This window comes from Lepus europaeus, chromosome 5, assembly GCF_033115175.1.
Source record: "Lepus europaeus isolate LE1 chromosome 5, mLepTim1.pri, whole genome shotgun sequence".
NCBI lineage: Eukaryota > Metazoa > Chordata > Mammalia > Lagomorpha > Leporidae > Lepus > Lepus europaeus.
The window spans coordinates 143,044,040-143,059,279 of record NC_084831.1 but is presented as its reverse complement, the minus strand read 5'-3'; the positions used below and the strand labels follow the sequence as shown (position 1 = coordinate 143,059,279).

The following is a 15,240-nucleotide window of genomic DNA, read 5'->3' as shown; positions in this document are numbered from 1 at the left end:
GCCTCAAGCCAGCTGCCCCTGGGGCCACACTATCTCTAGTCCTGAGGATTTTATAATCCTGCATTCATCTGCAGCATGACAAGCACTGTGCTAGTTCTACATGTACCAACTCAACCTTCACACTAAACCACGGGGAAATACTATTTTCCCTCTTTTATAAACGAAGAAGTTCAGTCATGTTTTAAACAACTAATAAGTTGTAGATACAATCACCAGTCCAGCTCAGGTGGTCTGAGTCTGGAGGCTGCAGCCCAACCACCACACTGCCCTGCCTTCCAACATGGAACACTTCTGAGCCTTTGAGTCAGCCAGCAAACTGAAAGCCAGCCCTGTTTACTGTAATAATGGTGTTAGGTACAGGCTTGATTGAACTCTGTGAGCAATGCTTTTATAAACTGTAACAAGAACATCTCATTACACAACCCTGCTGGAGATCTGTGAGTTTATTGAATAATTTGGCTATTACTCCAATAGAGCTCATTTAATACCAAAATCACTTTTTACATTTGAAATTGTATATACAAGCAATATATTTTAAAAGCACAATGGCTTTAAGGAGGGACTGAAATTCTGTTGGCTCTGTTTCCTTCTTCCTCCCCGGGTGGCTCCATCAGGAACCCCATGATTCAAAGCAGCACAGCTTGAAAATCAAGACCCACACTAAGGCTCAGGATCTGGCTGTTATGAGCCAGCTAAAGCAAGCAATCACTATTCACACAGCACTTTATGGTTCTGTTCTCACAGAGGTTTGGACCTCTCCTGGCTGCCCCAGAAAGAATTTTATTAGTGCTGAATCCCACTGATGCCTCAAGTTCACCTGCATTGCATTTATGCTTGTAGAGCTGAGCCCAGCTATCTCCTGAGAGTTCCCTCTTTACAGCAGAGCCCCAGATACCCACTGTCTTCATCCCTCATCCTTGACTTCCCCTTGTCCCCATCCCAACCTCCTTTCAAGTTATTTTTCTGCTCTCACTCCACAGATGATCATGACTCACAGTTGAGATTGAAGACAGAGGCCCTGGGAAGACCCTGAAATCTCCTCACGCTGACCACCTTCAGCTACTGCTGAGAATTTTCTGGGCCCTTTGGGGACAAAGGAGGGCCACTGGAGGATCAGCTCTGTGGACCTCCCGCTTGGGCTGCTTTGCCAGTGGTTGGAGGTTCTGGGAGTGTTTAGGTCCTTCCAGGTGCATGGTGTACTAAGTGCCTGGCCAGTGTGCAGGCGATGGCTTTTCAGATGCATTGTTGAGCCTTCCCTGCCCTGGATTCAAACCAGATGCAGAGCTTCAGAACTTCCCAACATGATGTAATGGCAGTAGGAGATGGTTCTGTATGAGTCATTAGACCTGACGTGTACTGAGCCACGTTGGCTACCTAGGCCCCTTGATCAGGAGGCAGATCATCCATGCCTCTGCCTCCCCTTACTGTTTGCTGCATTATCTTTATCTAATAGTGTGCATCTTGGCACCATCTGGTAACTCCAGGACGACAAGCACTTCCTACTGTCTCCTGGATATAGCCTGCCTGCAGGTGTCTGATTACCCTCCACACACTGCCTCAGATACCCTACATTCAAATGGAAGGGTTTGGTTTGTCTTTTCCAGCGTTCTTCTTGACAATAAGTGCACCCATAACAAAGACTTTCATTGCAGTCCTGTCTGGCAACAGAAAATAAACACTACCCATCTTAGTCCTGCATAGTTTACTCACAGAGACTTGACCTACAATATGTGACTGCAGCCTTGGCACAGCAGGAGGGGGTGATGTCCCCAAGCCATTTTGCACATGGGCAGAGCTCAAAGATTTCAGTCCCCTCTCCCATCTCCATGCTAAGAGCCAGATAGTTCTGATTGCATTATCGTAAAATGTATGCTGTAGATAGCTAAAGAGCCTCAGGCAATTTCAAATAGATTACAGGATCCAGGAACATTTTTTTTTTCCTGGCAGAAACCGCATTTTGGTCTGGGAAATTTAGTTTTCCTCTAGTGATATAAAGTTCAAAAACACTCTGTTTTGACTTCCTACCTGCCAGATAAAGAAATGATCACAGTGTCATGGAAAAAGTGACCGTGATCTTTTTCTTTCTGTTATGTTAAGAAGTAGGTAATGCAAATTTCTAATCAGAAGCAACCTGTCATCTTGCTATATTTATAGGAATATCTTCTTCTCAAAGATTTCTATTTTTCCGATGGGACCTTCCTTTCTAGTACTCTGTCTTACAAACACAAAAAAGTCGAACAAATGGTCACATGTAGAGAATTTGGATATAGCTATTACTTTTTTTAATGCAAGAAAGAAATAGAAAATATTATGAATGCTAAACATTACACATTTTAAGCAGATCTTAGAAAAATATAGTTTTCCTAATAACTATTTTGTCTGCTTAACTGTATTTTTAAGTTAGTCAGAAAGAGCCTGTACATAATCAAACAATAATGAAATCTGAAAAGAAGGAATGTATTTGTAGAGAGTTGTAAGCAGCCACACACAAGGTTCAAAGTTCTAATTTCAGAACTCCTTCAATTTTTACAAAGTTTGGAAAACAAGGTTAAGTAAACTGCTATTCAGAGAGAAGTGAACAGACATTTTCTTAGGTCAGAAACCATTCATTCTCTCATTCAACAAATATTTTATTGAGTGCTTTCAGCGTATTAGGCATTGCACAAGGCATCTGAGCATGTCAGATAATGAAATGGCCAAAGAGCTTTATCCTTAGTTCAGTTGATTGGGTGAGGAAGACAAACATAAGGTACATTACATAATATACTCGAAGGCAGTAATGCCATAGTAAGAAAAAAAAAGTAAAATTAGCAGCATGAGGGACATATGAGTGACAGGTGTGATGCACTACAAACTTAAACAAATTGGAAAAGTAGATGTCATTGAGAAACTGACTATGGAAAGAGGAGATTTAAGCCAAGAGGATGAGGAAGATAGTGAGGCGGTTCCAGGGGGAGGAGTGTTAGGCAGATGGAACAGCCAACACTAAGAAATTGAGATGAGAATGCAATGTGCCTGTGATCCAGGGACAGCAAGGTAGCCAATGGCTGGAACACAGCAGAGAAGACATGGCCACACAGGTAAAGGGGGTGCAGATCATGCCGAATACCAGGTCGTAATGGAAACCACGGGCTTTGGTCCTGAGTGCAATGGGGTTTCCTTGCAGGGTGCTAAACTGAGCACTGACAAGAGGATCATGGAGGGGGCACACTGAAGAGAATGTATTTTTAGTAAGGTTGGAATCCAAGGAAATGGATCTAAACCACAACATGTTGGATTGGATTTGGGCAAGAAGAAAGCACATCCTGAACAATGATGGAAAAACTTTCTCTGGATGGCCATGTAAAGATAGGAAATGATGCTCAGGTACATGATAGAGAGGACGAGGGTCACAGAGACCCAGAACTGACCATTCAAAGTCCCCTTTCTGCTTCAGAAGTGCTGAGGACAGCCCCAGTAGGAACGCCAGGCCAGCAGAGCAAGGCTGTGTTTTTCCATGTGGCTGTGGTGAAATGAAGGAGTAGTTAGAGCAGAGGCAGCAGGATTAGAAAGAGGTGGCAAGTGCAGGACATTGGGATTCTGCTGAGGTACTCTCCTGTGCCTGCAGAGACAAAAGCCTTACTGATGGATGTGATCTCACTGGAGCCAGAGCACAACACGGAGGAAGTGCTTCATGAGTTAGCATGCAGTAAGGCCAGCAGCCCAACAGGAAGCCCACAGCCCCTGCCTGTCAGAGCAGCTCTGTTTCTGTAGAACCAACACCCCTGTCTTCTACAGCATTCTTCTCTCCTTTTAACAAACAGCCAGTCACAGAAATACATAGGGGCTGAGTTTCCTATACATTTGGAAGGACAAAATATTTGCCAAGAAGGAAGAGAAATAAAAGGCATCATTTCCACATACAAAACAGAGCTTGCATGGTACAGGAGAGGACCTGTGTTGAAGGAGAATGTCCTGCTGACATTAAGTGCTCCACTAACATCTCCTACCATTTAGATAAAGACACAGAACTTTCAGTTTCTAACTCATAAATAACCAAGTCCTGGATCCACATTAAATAGAAGAGCACACCATACACCAAGGATGCAGATTAATGTTTTTGGATTTTTCTCCACACAAGGCACCGTCAACCTTGCAAAGCCTCTTCCTGAGAACCTCTGCTTCGAGAGCTTGAAGGGCCTCTGGTCGAAGGCCCTCATTTCTGTGGTTGGTCCTTAAAACCCTCTGAAGGCAGCAGTGCGTGCTTCCATTCTCACCATCTAACAACCTATATGCTCAGTCCTTCCCCTACCCACTCCCCATCCACTTCCGCTCCACACACTTGAACACACACACTTGCCTTCCGGGGATTGGAACTTCTTGTTCTTCCTGTCACCAGTAAAACATGTACCCCAAAGTAAGGACCTGGTATGAATCATGCAATCTGCCTGGCACTATGGCATAGCAGGTTCAGCCACCGTCTGTGAGGCCAGCATCCCATATGTGTGCCAGTTCAAGTCCCAGCTGCTCCACTTCCAATGCTGTTCCTTGCTAATGCACTTGGGAAAGCAGCGGAAAATGCTTAAGTGCTTGGGCCCCTGTATCCACATAGGGGACCTGGAAGAAGCCCCTGGCTCCTGGCTTCGGACTGTCCCAGCTCTGGCACTGCAGAAGCCATTTGGGGAGTGAACCAACAGGTGGAAGATCTTTCTATCTCCGTTTCTCCCTCTCTGTAATTCTGACTTGCAAGTAAGTAAGCAAGTAAGTAAGTAAATCTTTAAAGAGAAAAAAAGAATCATGCACGTCCAGGTCCATTGCCTTTTCAGGGATAATTTCCGCGTTCACCTTTGAGAAGTGAGACACTCTGAGACAGAGGAAGAGAGGACACACCTCATCTTGCAGCTTAGAGAGAGCATCAGTTTTGCCCCCTAGATGATGATGCAATTGAGGCCCCGACTGAAGGACCCCTTGTGCACATTAACATGTATCCCAGCATGAAAGCCAATGCAGGCAGTGACACAATCTCAGTGATTTACAAGCCTCTTTATATCTTGCTTGTTGAACAGCCACTATCTGGAATACTGCTGGTTTCCATGGCAGACAGCAAGAGAGCACAGCAAGTCACGCTCTGGCTCTTAAGGCTTTCGCTTATGAGTGCTGCTCTCACCCCCACACCCTTCTTATTTGTCAGCTACATCCAGCTCCAAGGGGCAGAGAAGAATAGGTCTACTGGGCACCCACAGACCTGGGAACATTAGCAGGGCTACCCTAAAACTCCCACACCTACTCTCATGAGAAGCCACCCTCTCCACTTAGCTTGACTTCACACTTGGAAAACCTGAGCCAAGCCTGACTCTCTGCTCACTAGCTGCACATGCAGGCTCTCTCTATTCCTCCACCTAACAGTTACTCCCATGTAGGTGTGTGCTGGGCTTACATTCTGTCTGAAGGAAAGCTATCGCTGGTGTGTCTGAGAAAACGCGAGGGTGAGGACACTAGCAAACACTGATTCTGGGTTCAGCAATCCTGGCAGCCCAATTTCTCTGCCACTTGGCTATGGAGTACATTCCTTTGCAAACCATAAAGACAGGATGAGGATGGTGAAGAAGGCCCAAAAGCTCACTGGGGAAAGTAACTGGAAATTCCAAAACTTAGCTCAAACATCCTAGAAAATTCTATCAATTCCCTCTGTGAATATTCCTGGGGAGTGAGGGGGCTCTGCCCAGAATCCTAGAGGCTATGGGAAGCCCCTGAGCAAAGAAGACATGGCACCATGTGGCTTCATCTGCTTCAAGTGCAAAAGGGTCCATGAGTAGAAACCAGAGAGGCAATATCCGACAAAGTCCTAACAGTCAGTGCCCGTAACCTTGGGTTGGGCCACTTGGCAGGTTGTTAACAGCCAATAACTCTAAAATTTTTCAGAGTCGATAATTCTATCTACTGTGACTTTCACAGAGGTTTCTTGTTTTCATTTTCAATTTTTAAAAATTGTTAGATAGGGCAGGGAGGCATTTGGTCCAGAGGTTAAGATACTCGCATTCTGTATCAGATTGCCTTGGTCTGAGCTCCTGAGCACAGCTTCCTGTTAATGCATACGTGGGGAGGCAGCAGGGGGTAACTCAGAGTTGGGTCCCTGCCACCCACGTGGGAGACCTAGGTTGAGTTCTGGGTTTCATCTCAGCTAAGTCCCAGCTACTGTGATCATTTGAGGAGTAAATTAGCCGATTTACTCTCTTTCTGTCTTTCAAGTAAAAAAAATGTTATTAGAAAGGATTTTTAGGAGGCATATTATGGGTTGGAATACAGTTTTAAAAATTGAGTATTTTGAAAAAAAAAATAGAGAGTCTGGAGGCCAGTGAGAATCTAATATTTCTTTACCTTTAATTTCCACTTCCTGTCCACCACCCACTTACATGATATCTTTCGTGTTTCTAGTTCTCCCAATCTTCCCTGGCTCCATTCCTGCTCTCCTTCTGGTTAACACTGCCTTAAAATATATTATGTGCATAATACATTATTGGTATTTAATTAGGTAAATATATAAGGGTACTTCCAAAATTTCATGGAAAATGGAATTAAAAGATGTTTATTTGGGTGCAAAACATTTTGAAATCTGTGCATAGTTTTTTCATAATATACATTTTCATGAACTTTTAAAAACCCTCATATGCTCAGATTTCAAAAGCTTTTTTGCATCAAGTAAACTTTTAATTTAATTTCCATGAACTTTTCAAATACTCTAATTATGGATAATGTAACAGGAGGCTCATTGCTATGTGAAAGCTGCTCTATTAATTTGAATAGCTCTGCCTTTAAAATAAATCTCCCACAACAGTAAATAATAGGAGATAGAAATAACTAACTGGTTTTCTCAGTTCCATATTTGGAAAGACACCTAGTATATCCCCTTTTTGTTCCACTTTGTAGCATAAGCATTATGTTAATATTGAACTAAAATTATCTAAGGTAACAGCTGAGACAATAGTGAAATGTACACAGTATAGAAAATTAAAAATTGATTTTTACAATGACTCTGAAGACCTGGAAAATCCTTAAGTTTCTTCTAAATTTAAAAAAAATGTCTACACATGTATACATGTGTATATGTATATTCCCATTGGGCATATTGCCAGGATAATTTTAATGAATTCTAAACACCTTCAAGTTGTTTATCGACACATACCCGGATGGCTAGAAATTTTTCTTCCCTTTTTAAAAATAAAAATAGCTTCAGGACCTGAGCAACATTTTATTGGTAGCTACATGTCTCTGCCTCCTTCCAAAGGGTCTCAGTCCCTGCCTAGTGCTTACCAATAGCCACCTTCCCTCTAGTCTGCCACACATTCCACCCCTGTCAACCAAGAAGCTTCAACTCTTGGATGCAGGGTATCCCTTGATAGCCTGTACCACCTGGGATGCTGCCATCCGGACCTCACAGACCTTTGGGTTCTAGTCTTCCTGTAAAATGTGTGTGTGAATGTGTTTATCTACATGTATATATATAGCTCAATCACAGGAAAACATTTATTGTGCTTGAAATGGATACGGATTTGCTGGACAACACAGAAAGAAAGATATGCAGAAATTAAAATGATGCTATCAAAGAAATCAAGTTAGGGCAAAACCTTACGCTACTACCTGTGGCAAATAGTGTACCTATTCAGAACCAATGTACTTCCGACAGTTATCTTTTATAATGTTGAGATATTCTTAAAGCCAGTAACATAATTAAGTTAATCCCTCATCTCAGTTATAGCAGAGTATACAGACAAGAACACAAAAACAAGAACAGAAGCTGAGATTCTCTCAGGTCCAGAAAACACCAGGGATTTGCCTAATATTGTTCACATGAATACATGTAGTCTTCTCATTTGTAAAATTAGTTGTTATATTTAAAAGTGTTTTCTATTTATAATAATAGTGCTAGATTGTTTTAAAGATAAGTGTCCCAAAAGTTACTCACTAGGAAGGTTTAATTTTTTTTACATGTATATAAAATCAAATCAATGTGCTTGAAATGAAAGCAAATCATAACGTGGCATGAGTAATCAATGCCCTTAACAGTAAATTTATTAACCAGATTTTGATTTTAAAAAGATTATAGTTGTTATTATTTTCACAGGCAATGCTCTATGAGGGGGATCAATATTGCAGACTGCAGAAAAACATTTCTCATGTGCTTGATTAATGCATTGTTATCATCAGAGTAATTAAAAGGAACAGGGTTATATACAATCAGCATGTACATCTTACTCAGCAACTCCTGCCAGTTGCTTGCAAAAATTAAACTCATTAATCATTCTGACTCTAACAGAGAAAAAGCTTTGGCTAAGAAATTTTAAAAAAAAACTGTTTTATTAACGAAAAAATGTCCAAAGCTAACATCTAGAAAAATTCCTGTCTATCTAGTGACTCTAGAATATTAATCACATGGGGAAAATGAGTTGATTGTATTGTCAAAAACACAAATTGTATTATGCTATTCTAATGCTTCAGACCTCCTTAAATCAACAAGTAACATATACAAGTAAATTACAGAGAATTGTGCACTGGCAGTAATGAAAAATGCCTTAAAAAGCAGGCTTTCCTGCCCTCCTCAAAATCCTTTTCTGTTAACACAGAATTCAAACCCACTAGGAAGATCCAATATGTCTTTTTTTGTAATCAAATTTGACTTGAAACAAACATACTTTTGGAGGAGTAGGCTGGAAAGAACATAGGCTTGTTCATACATTGACATATCTCTGTCATAATTCAAAGTTGACAATTGACGCCCCCAAATGAAAAGAATTTGGGTTTAGCCAGTGTTAATTTTCCAATTCGAAATATTTGCTATTGCAATTTTCCTCCCTAGGCTACATAACCATGAAGGTGAAATGAAATCCATGTGCCAGTGCTTTAAAAATCACAAGGTGCAGAGCAGACGTAAACTATTTTTGATGCTATATTTGACTTCAAACATCATCCAAATAGCAATGCCTCTGTGTGTGTCAAAATATTACTTTCTGGCCGGTGCCATGGCTCAACAGGCTAATCCTCCACCTTGCGGCGTCGGCACACCGGGTTCTAGTCCCGGTTGGGGCGCTGGATTCTATCCCGGTTGCCCCTCTTCCAGGCCAGCTCTCTGCTATGGCCTGGGAAGGCAGTGGAGGATGGCCCAAGTCCTTGGGCCCTGCACCCTCATGGGAGACCAGGAGAAGCACCTGGCTCCAGGCTTTGGATCAGCACAATGCGCCGGCCGCAGCGGCCACTGGAGGGTGAACCAACGGCAAAAAGGAAGACCTTTCTCTCTGTCTCTCTCTCTCACTATCCACTCTGCCTGTCAAAAAAATATATATATATTACTTTCTTATAACAAAGACAACTTCTTGATTATGATTATAATCTCTGTGCTTAGATGGGAAGTATAATTTTTATATAATTTTGTTATAGATAAAATGTAAGCAAATTTTTATTGACAGATTATACATTTTTTAATTTGAAATCTACTTTTTAAATTTTTATTAAAATTATTTGTTATACAAGTTTCATGTATTTCATAAACAAATTGAGGAACATAGTGATACTCCCCTTAGGATTATATTTTTTAAAATCATACATTTTAACAAAATATTTGCTATGTAGCCATCTGAGATAGTAAACACTTCCTATGTATTAATTGTACTCAGAAAAATTGAACTTTTCAAACACGAAACTATTGTATTCAGTAAGGTTCTATGATTTAGCACTGTAGGACCATAAGGGGACTTCAAAGTTTGTCTAGTGAAATAGTTGATGTTACAAGACAGAAAGTAAGACATTTAGAAATGTAATTTGTGCATGATTACAATCACTGTTTGCCATGGGAAGGTCGAAAAGTCCTTTTGAATGAGCATATAGAATGGAAAGAGGAATGCAAAGTTAAGGACAGGTTCCATGGCTATATTGTCAACCACCACACCAATGATGTAGGAGGCTGATAGAGGTGGTGTGCAAAAGCTTGAAGAGAGATAAAAATGGTGATCTTCAAAGTGCTGAAATTCTAGACCTCATCAATTCTGTAACATAGGAAAGCAAATCACCTTCAGCGGAAATGCTGCGAGGTATATGTCAGGGTAATAAAGCCATTTTATCTCTCTTCTAATGTAGGAGATTCAGAATAAAATTAGTTCCCTTTATGTAAGAGTAGGCAGTTTGTCTTATGAAGAAAACTCAAAAAGAGAAAGAATAAGATACTGAAGACCAAAATACTTGTATTTTTGTAGGATAGGTTCTGCTACCCTATTACATAAAGGGTAAGAGGAATATGTGAATTTGCCAAAGGGCTGAAAGGCTCAGTTCAGGGAGAGACAGGACATGGATTCATGCAGCATCATGAAAATCATGCGATACCAAAAGTTTGAGGAGAAGGTGGGGATCTTAAGAGCAAAAGCTACAACTGCATCAGAGTTAAGGGGCAACAAGACAGGTCATTATATCAAGTAACTAAGAAGACACTGATGACATTTTGTGTGCTGTCTGTAGAAAAGACAGTACACAGTGTAATTTGCTTCCAAACTAGACAAGGAAAAGAAGATTCTTGACAAGAAGGGAGTAGGATCACTAGTAGACTACTTGCTTCAGAAGTTGTAAAAAGAAGAATGCATAAGGGGATAGTAGACCGAGCTGGTAGTAGAGGCGAATGAAGATACTCTGTGCTTCTGTCTGTAGGTGGAGAAGAAAGAACAGGTAGAGGAGAGATTAAGGGGTAAAATGACTGGTAATGGCAGCAGCACATATTCATTGAACAATTTCCACTACCTGGCACTTAAAGCACCTGCTCTGTCTCTCATACTACCGATATGAGAAATAAGTGACATTGCAAGACTACACTATTAAAATTAAAGCTCTGAATGACCTTGCCATACCCCATTGTCATTGTGAAGAAGAATAATACGCTAAACAGCATCAAATTGGTGATGAAAGAAATGGGATCAAATAGACAGTTCAAAGAGTTAGCCTTCTCATATATTAGAAAAACAGTGTGAACTTAAATTTTAGAAACATTTAAAGTAGAAGACATTAATAGAGTATATTAACATATTTGTGAAGACAAGTCATTTAAGAAATCAGGAAGTTGATAAATCCGAGGGGTATACTAACAGAATGTTGACATCAGACCAGTGGGCAATCAAGTTACAAGATCAGAAGATAGACTGGTTGCTGAAGACACACAGGATGATGAAACTGGCCCTGTCAGGCTGATAGTCATCCAGGGCTGTCATCTATCATTCAATTTCCTGTTCTGACCAATTTGCTGCTTTAAAATCCTATTGTCATCACATTTGAATTGTTAGCAATATGTCAACAAAAATATAAGAAAACAGCAATATACAATGTGACCTTAGCAGATTTACTACCCTGATAATACACAAGGCATCCTAACAGGCATCCCTGTAAGAAATCAGAAAGAAATGTTCAAGTAAGGGCATTTCAAAGCTCAGAATTTTAAAATTAGTCACAATTAATTTCAATAGAACATTACTAAATTCCATTAAAAGTCACTTCCAGCAATATTTCCTTTAAGAGTCAACTTATTTTTAAACCTATGCAATGAATTTTAACGTAAAGCAACTATTGATTACTCAGAGCAGTTGCCCAAGTAATTGATTTTGTAGTTAAATAAATCTAAGATTTATGAGGAAACTGATAGAAAAGACACTCTAGATTTATCTCTGTTTCACATACTTTGCACCTTAGAACTGACTCATGCAAAGAAGGCTTTTTTGTAGAGCTACACAGGTTATAGCTCCTTTTTTTTGCAAATTTTAATTTATGCATTTAGCCCAAAGATTATTAATTAACTACTGGTCATTCAATCCTTGCATTTGAATTATATTGTTAGACTTTATCTGTGTAAGTCATATTAGATTAACTTACATTTTATTTTTTGAGGAATTACCCATTTTCAGTCATGTGCAGGCATGTGCACACAGGCCAAGCACTACATTTTATTTCTCCTTTTCTAAATGGAAGGACAAAAGGCGCAAAATTCAATGGATTTTAAAGATATGCAACTTACCATCATCGCAGTGATCAAGGTGGTGAAGTCATTTCTGTACCTTGGGGCAGCTTTCCATGACAAACCAAAGAATAGCACCAAGTCACCAGCCTTGGAACTGAGACTGCTCAGGGAAAAAAGCAATGGGCATTGCCCTCACAGCTTTGCAAAAAGAATGCTTCAGGACCTCGGACAGCTCCCAAAGCTGAGCTCCCAAAGGGCTAAGATGCAAAGTATTTTAATAAACTTTATTGTGGGTTTTAAAGGTACATACATGATGTTTTGGGGTACATATAGATAGTAAGAATGTTACTATAGTGGTGCTATCTCACATAGCTACCTACTTATTTTGCATGAAGTCCACACACAGTGCAATTTTATTACCTACATACACAAGCCCTCTAGACTTGTTCACTGCACATATTGTTACTTTATAGGAAATATATCATTTATTTTTATAGATGTGTATTGATTATAGCCAAATATATATGTTCAGATTATGGAAAATTATACATGCACACATATTGTAAATATATTGTATACAATACTATACCAACACACAAGAGCCTTCATATATACACGTTTCTGAACTTTTCAGGAAAAACACTGGTATCAGAACTTAATCTAAGTCAGAGATGCTGTTCAGAGCCTTATCAATGGAAATCATTTGCACTTGTTAAATCCCTGATTTGTCTCCCAGTAAAACTCTTGCTTATCTGAGAAGTAGTTCCAGACATATATCAAAATGAAAGGAAAGAAATAGAGACTTAAGCTAAGATTTTTTAAAAGTGGACAAAGACCATCTGAAGCAAAAGTCAGGAGCACTTGCCTTTCCTTTCTCCTAGCGACACCTAGAGTCAGCTGTGAAGAAATTGCACATTTTTCTCACTCCAAACAACAGTTAATTTAAGTCAGCTTTGAGGAAAAAGGTGCATCTTTTCTGTCTGCATTGCAGCTCAGCCCTCTTCTCCAAGACTCAGTAGTTTAACTTTCATGACCTTCCCCTGTGTAGAGACCGCTCTACACAGACTTCCAGGTCTCTGAACCAGATGATGGAATGATTGCCCACATCCCAAAGGATCTGGCCCCTAATCTCTCTCTAATCAACAATGTCTGGAAATGGTTCAAAAGAAAATAAGAAAAGCCCATGCAAGATCTGATGCAGGGTTGTGGCACTTATGTGTGTCTGTGTAACAGAGTATGCAAACCATACCTCTCACAAACATGGGTCAAGTCTATTAAAGAGTTTACATGCTCCATTCATAAGATGAAACAAAAACTAGTAATATCAACAAGACCTGGCAATTAGGAATTGTCTCTGAGAATGCACTCACACCCTGTGCATGTACGTGTACACCTCCCCCCCCCACACTCACTTGCACTGAAAAAAAAAAAAGAAAGAAAGAAAACAGATTGTGAAGCAATGTGACCCAATCTGATCATATTTAAAAGTGACCACCGCCTCCTGCTCAGTGTGGGGCTCTGTGTTGTCTTCAGAATAAAGGGCAAGACTGACCAAAAAGGCCAGATGCTGCACAGCTCTGCTTACAAGGTGCTTGGAGTGGTTTCTACAATGCAACACACCTGCTCTGCTATCTCCGAGGACTGTACCAGCTAAGCCAGACCTGCCTATCTGAGGTCTTGTCTGGAAATTGTCTCTTTTCCTTGAGACTAGGCGGTCTCCAAGAAAAAGGAGTTTCCTCTTTTCATGTGCAATGGACACTCTGAATCTCTGGAGGGGATAAACAGGAGGTGGTTCAACCCACCCATCTGTGGGGCCTCTGGCACCCTGCATGAGTCACTGGTTACTAGGGCGATATGCAAATCCAACCTTTGAGACCAGGCTTCCAAAGTAGGAAACCTGCTCTCTCTCTCTCTCTGAGAAGTTTTTGGTGAACAGGGTCTGAGGTAGAGTTGTTTAGTTCAGGGCTTGGAACAGGAGAGACTTGGCCTGACCCTTCCAGCAGAAGCTGTCCTGGCCAATGGGACAGGGGTTGAACCTCTGAGGCTAGTACTTGTACATTTTCTTGGGTATGATAATCACCAGGACCACCACCGCCCCACCACGACCACCACTACCACTGGGGGAAGTGAGAAGTAAGAAGGGGACGCAGGGTATCAGTCAGGAGACTGCAGAGAGGCCGAGAGAGGAGCAATGGGCACATTCCAGTGACAGGTGGAAGGGGGGGGGGGGGGGGATGTGGGACTTGATCTTCCTGGATCTTAGAGGAAAGAGAACCCAGATGCCATTCTCTCCTTAGGACCCACAGCAGTATGCAGTCATGCACCCATCTAGTTGAATTCCAGATGCCAGCGGGCGCAGCACCAAAACCCGGCTGCCTCCTGCCGCCAACTCGGCCACAGACAGACACCCGCTCCGGGACCGCGGTGACCGAGATCTGGAGCTAAGGAGAGTGTCGTGGGCGCTCGGGGAGAGGTGGGGGAGGGGAGGGGGGGCGACCCGGCCGCCCGAGAGCCTGGGGCCCCGCCGCAGCTCGCCGCGCGCTCGGCCCAAGCCCCCGTCGCCGCCCCCCACCCAGCGCGGTGCGCTTACGTCCTCCTCGTCACAGTCGCTCCGCGCTTGGTACTGGAACCGGGGCCGGCCGCCCGCGCCGCCGCCGCCGCCGCGCTCCCGGGGCGCCGCCGCCTGCGCCTGCGGGCCGGGGGGCTTCGCCGCGGCGCCGCCGTCCTCCTCGGGCCCCTGGCCGCCCAGGAGGTGGCTCGCCTCCGGGGGCGCGGGGAAGGACCGCGAGGTGTTGATCTTGCCGGTGAACCGCTGGTACAGCGAAGCCATCGGTCACCGCGCGCGCTCTCGCGTGTCTGTCTTTGGGGCTTGTTAATATTTGGCTTTCTCAGTCTCGGGTTCCCCGCTCCGGCAAAAGGGAAGAAACAAACAAAAAAAAGGTGGGGGGCGGTGGGGAAGAAGCGGCGGAGGACGGGCGAGCCGGCGGCGGCCGCTGCTCCGCGCGCCACTCTCAAGTCGCCGCTGGGCGACTCCGCTCGCTCAGCCTCCTCCGCCCCCTCCCCCGGCGGCTCGGCCACGCGGGGGTCTGGGTGTGCTGTCGCTCTCTTGTCTGTTTTTGCTTTGTAAACTCCTTGCCGCGGCCGCGCACCGCCTGATCAAAGCGATTGAATGGAGCAAAACACCGAAAAAAAAAAAAATCATAAAGGGAGGGAAGAGCCTAGGCCCCAAGATTTGGCACCACCTAGAGACCGGCGAACATCTAGAGCAGATCTCCGCG

General features: G+C 42.7%; 1 protein-coding gene across 1 annotated transcript in view; it reads right to left on the bottom strand.

The window, feature by feature from the left end:
• DPP6 (dipeptidyl peptidase like 6) overlaps nt 1-14,792 on the bottom strand; it is an 889,247-nt gene extending 874,455 nt beyond the window's left edge. The window contains exon 1 of the mRNA XM_062193815.1: nt 14,553-14,792. Coding sequence (XP_062049799.1) covers nt 14,553-14,792 — 240 coding nt within the window. The remainder of the gene's footprint in view (nt 1-14,552) is intronic.
• Between the last annotated feature and the right edge of the window lie 448 nt (nt 14,793-15,240).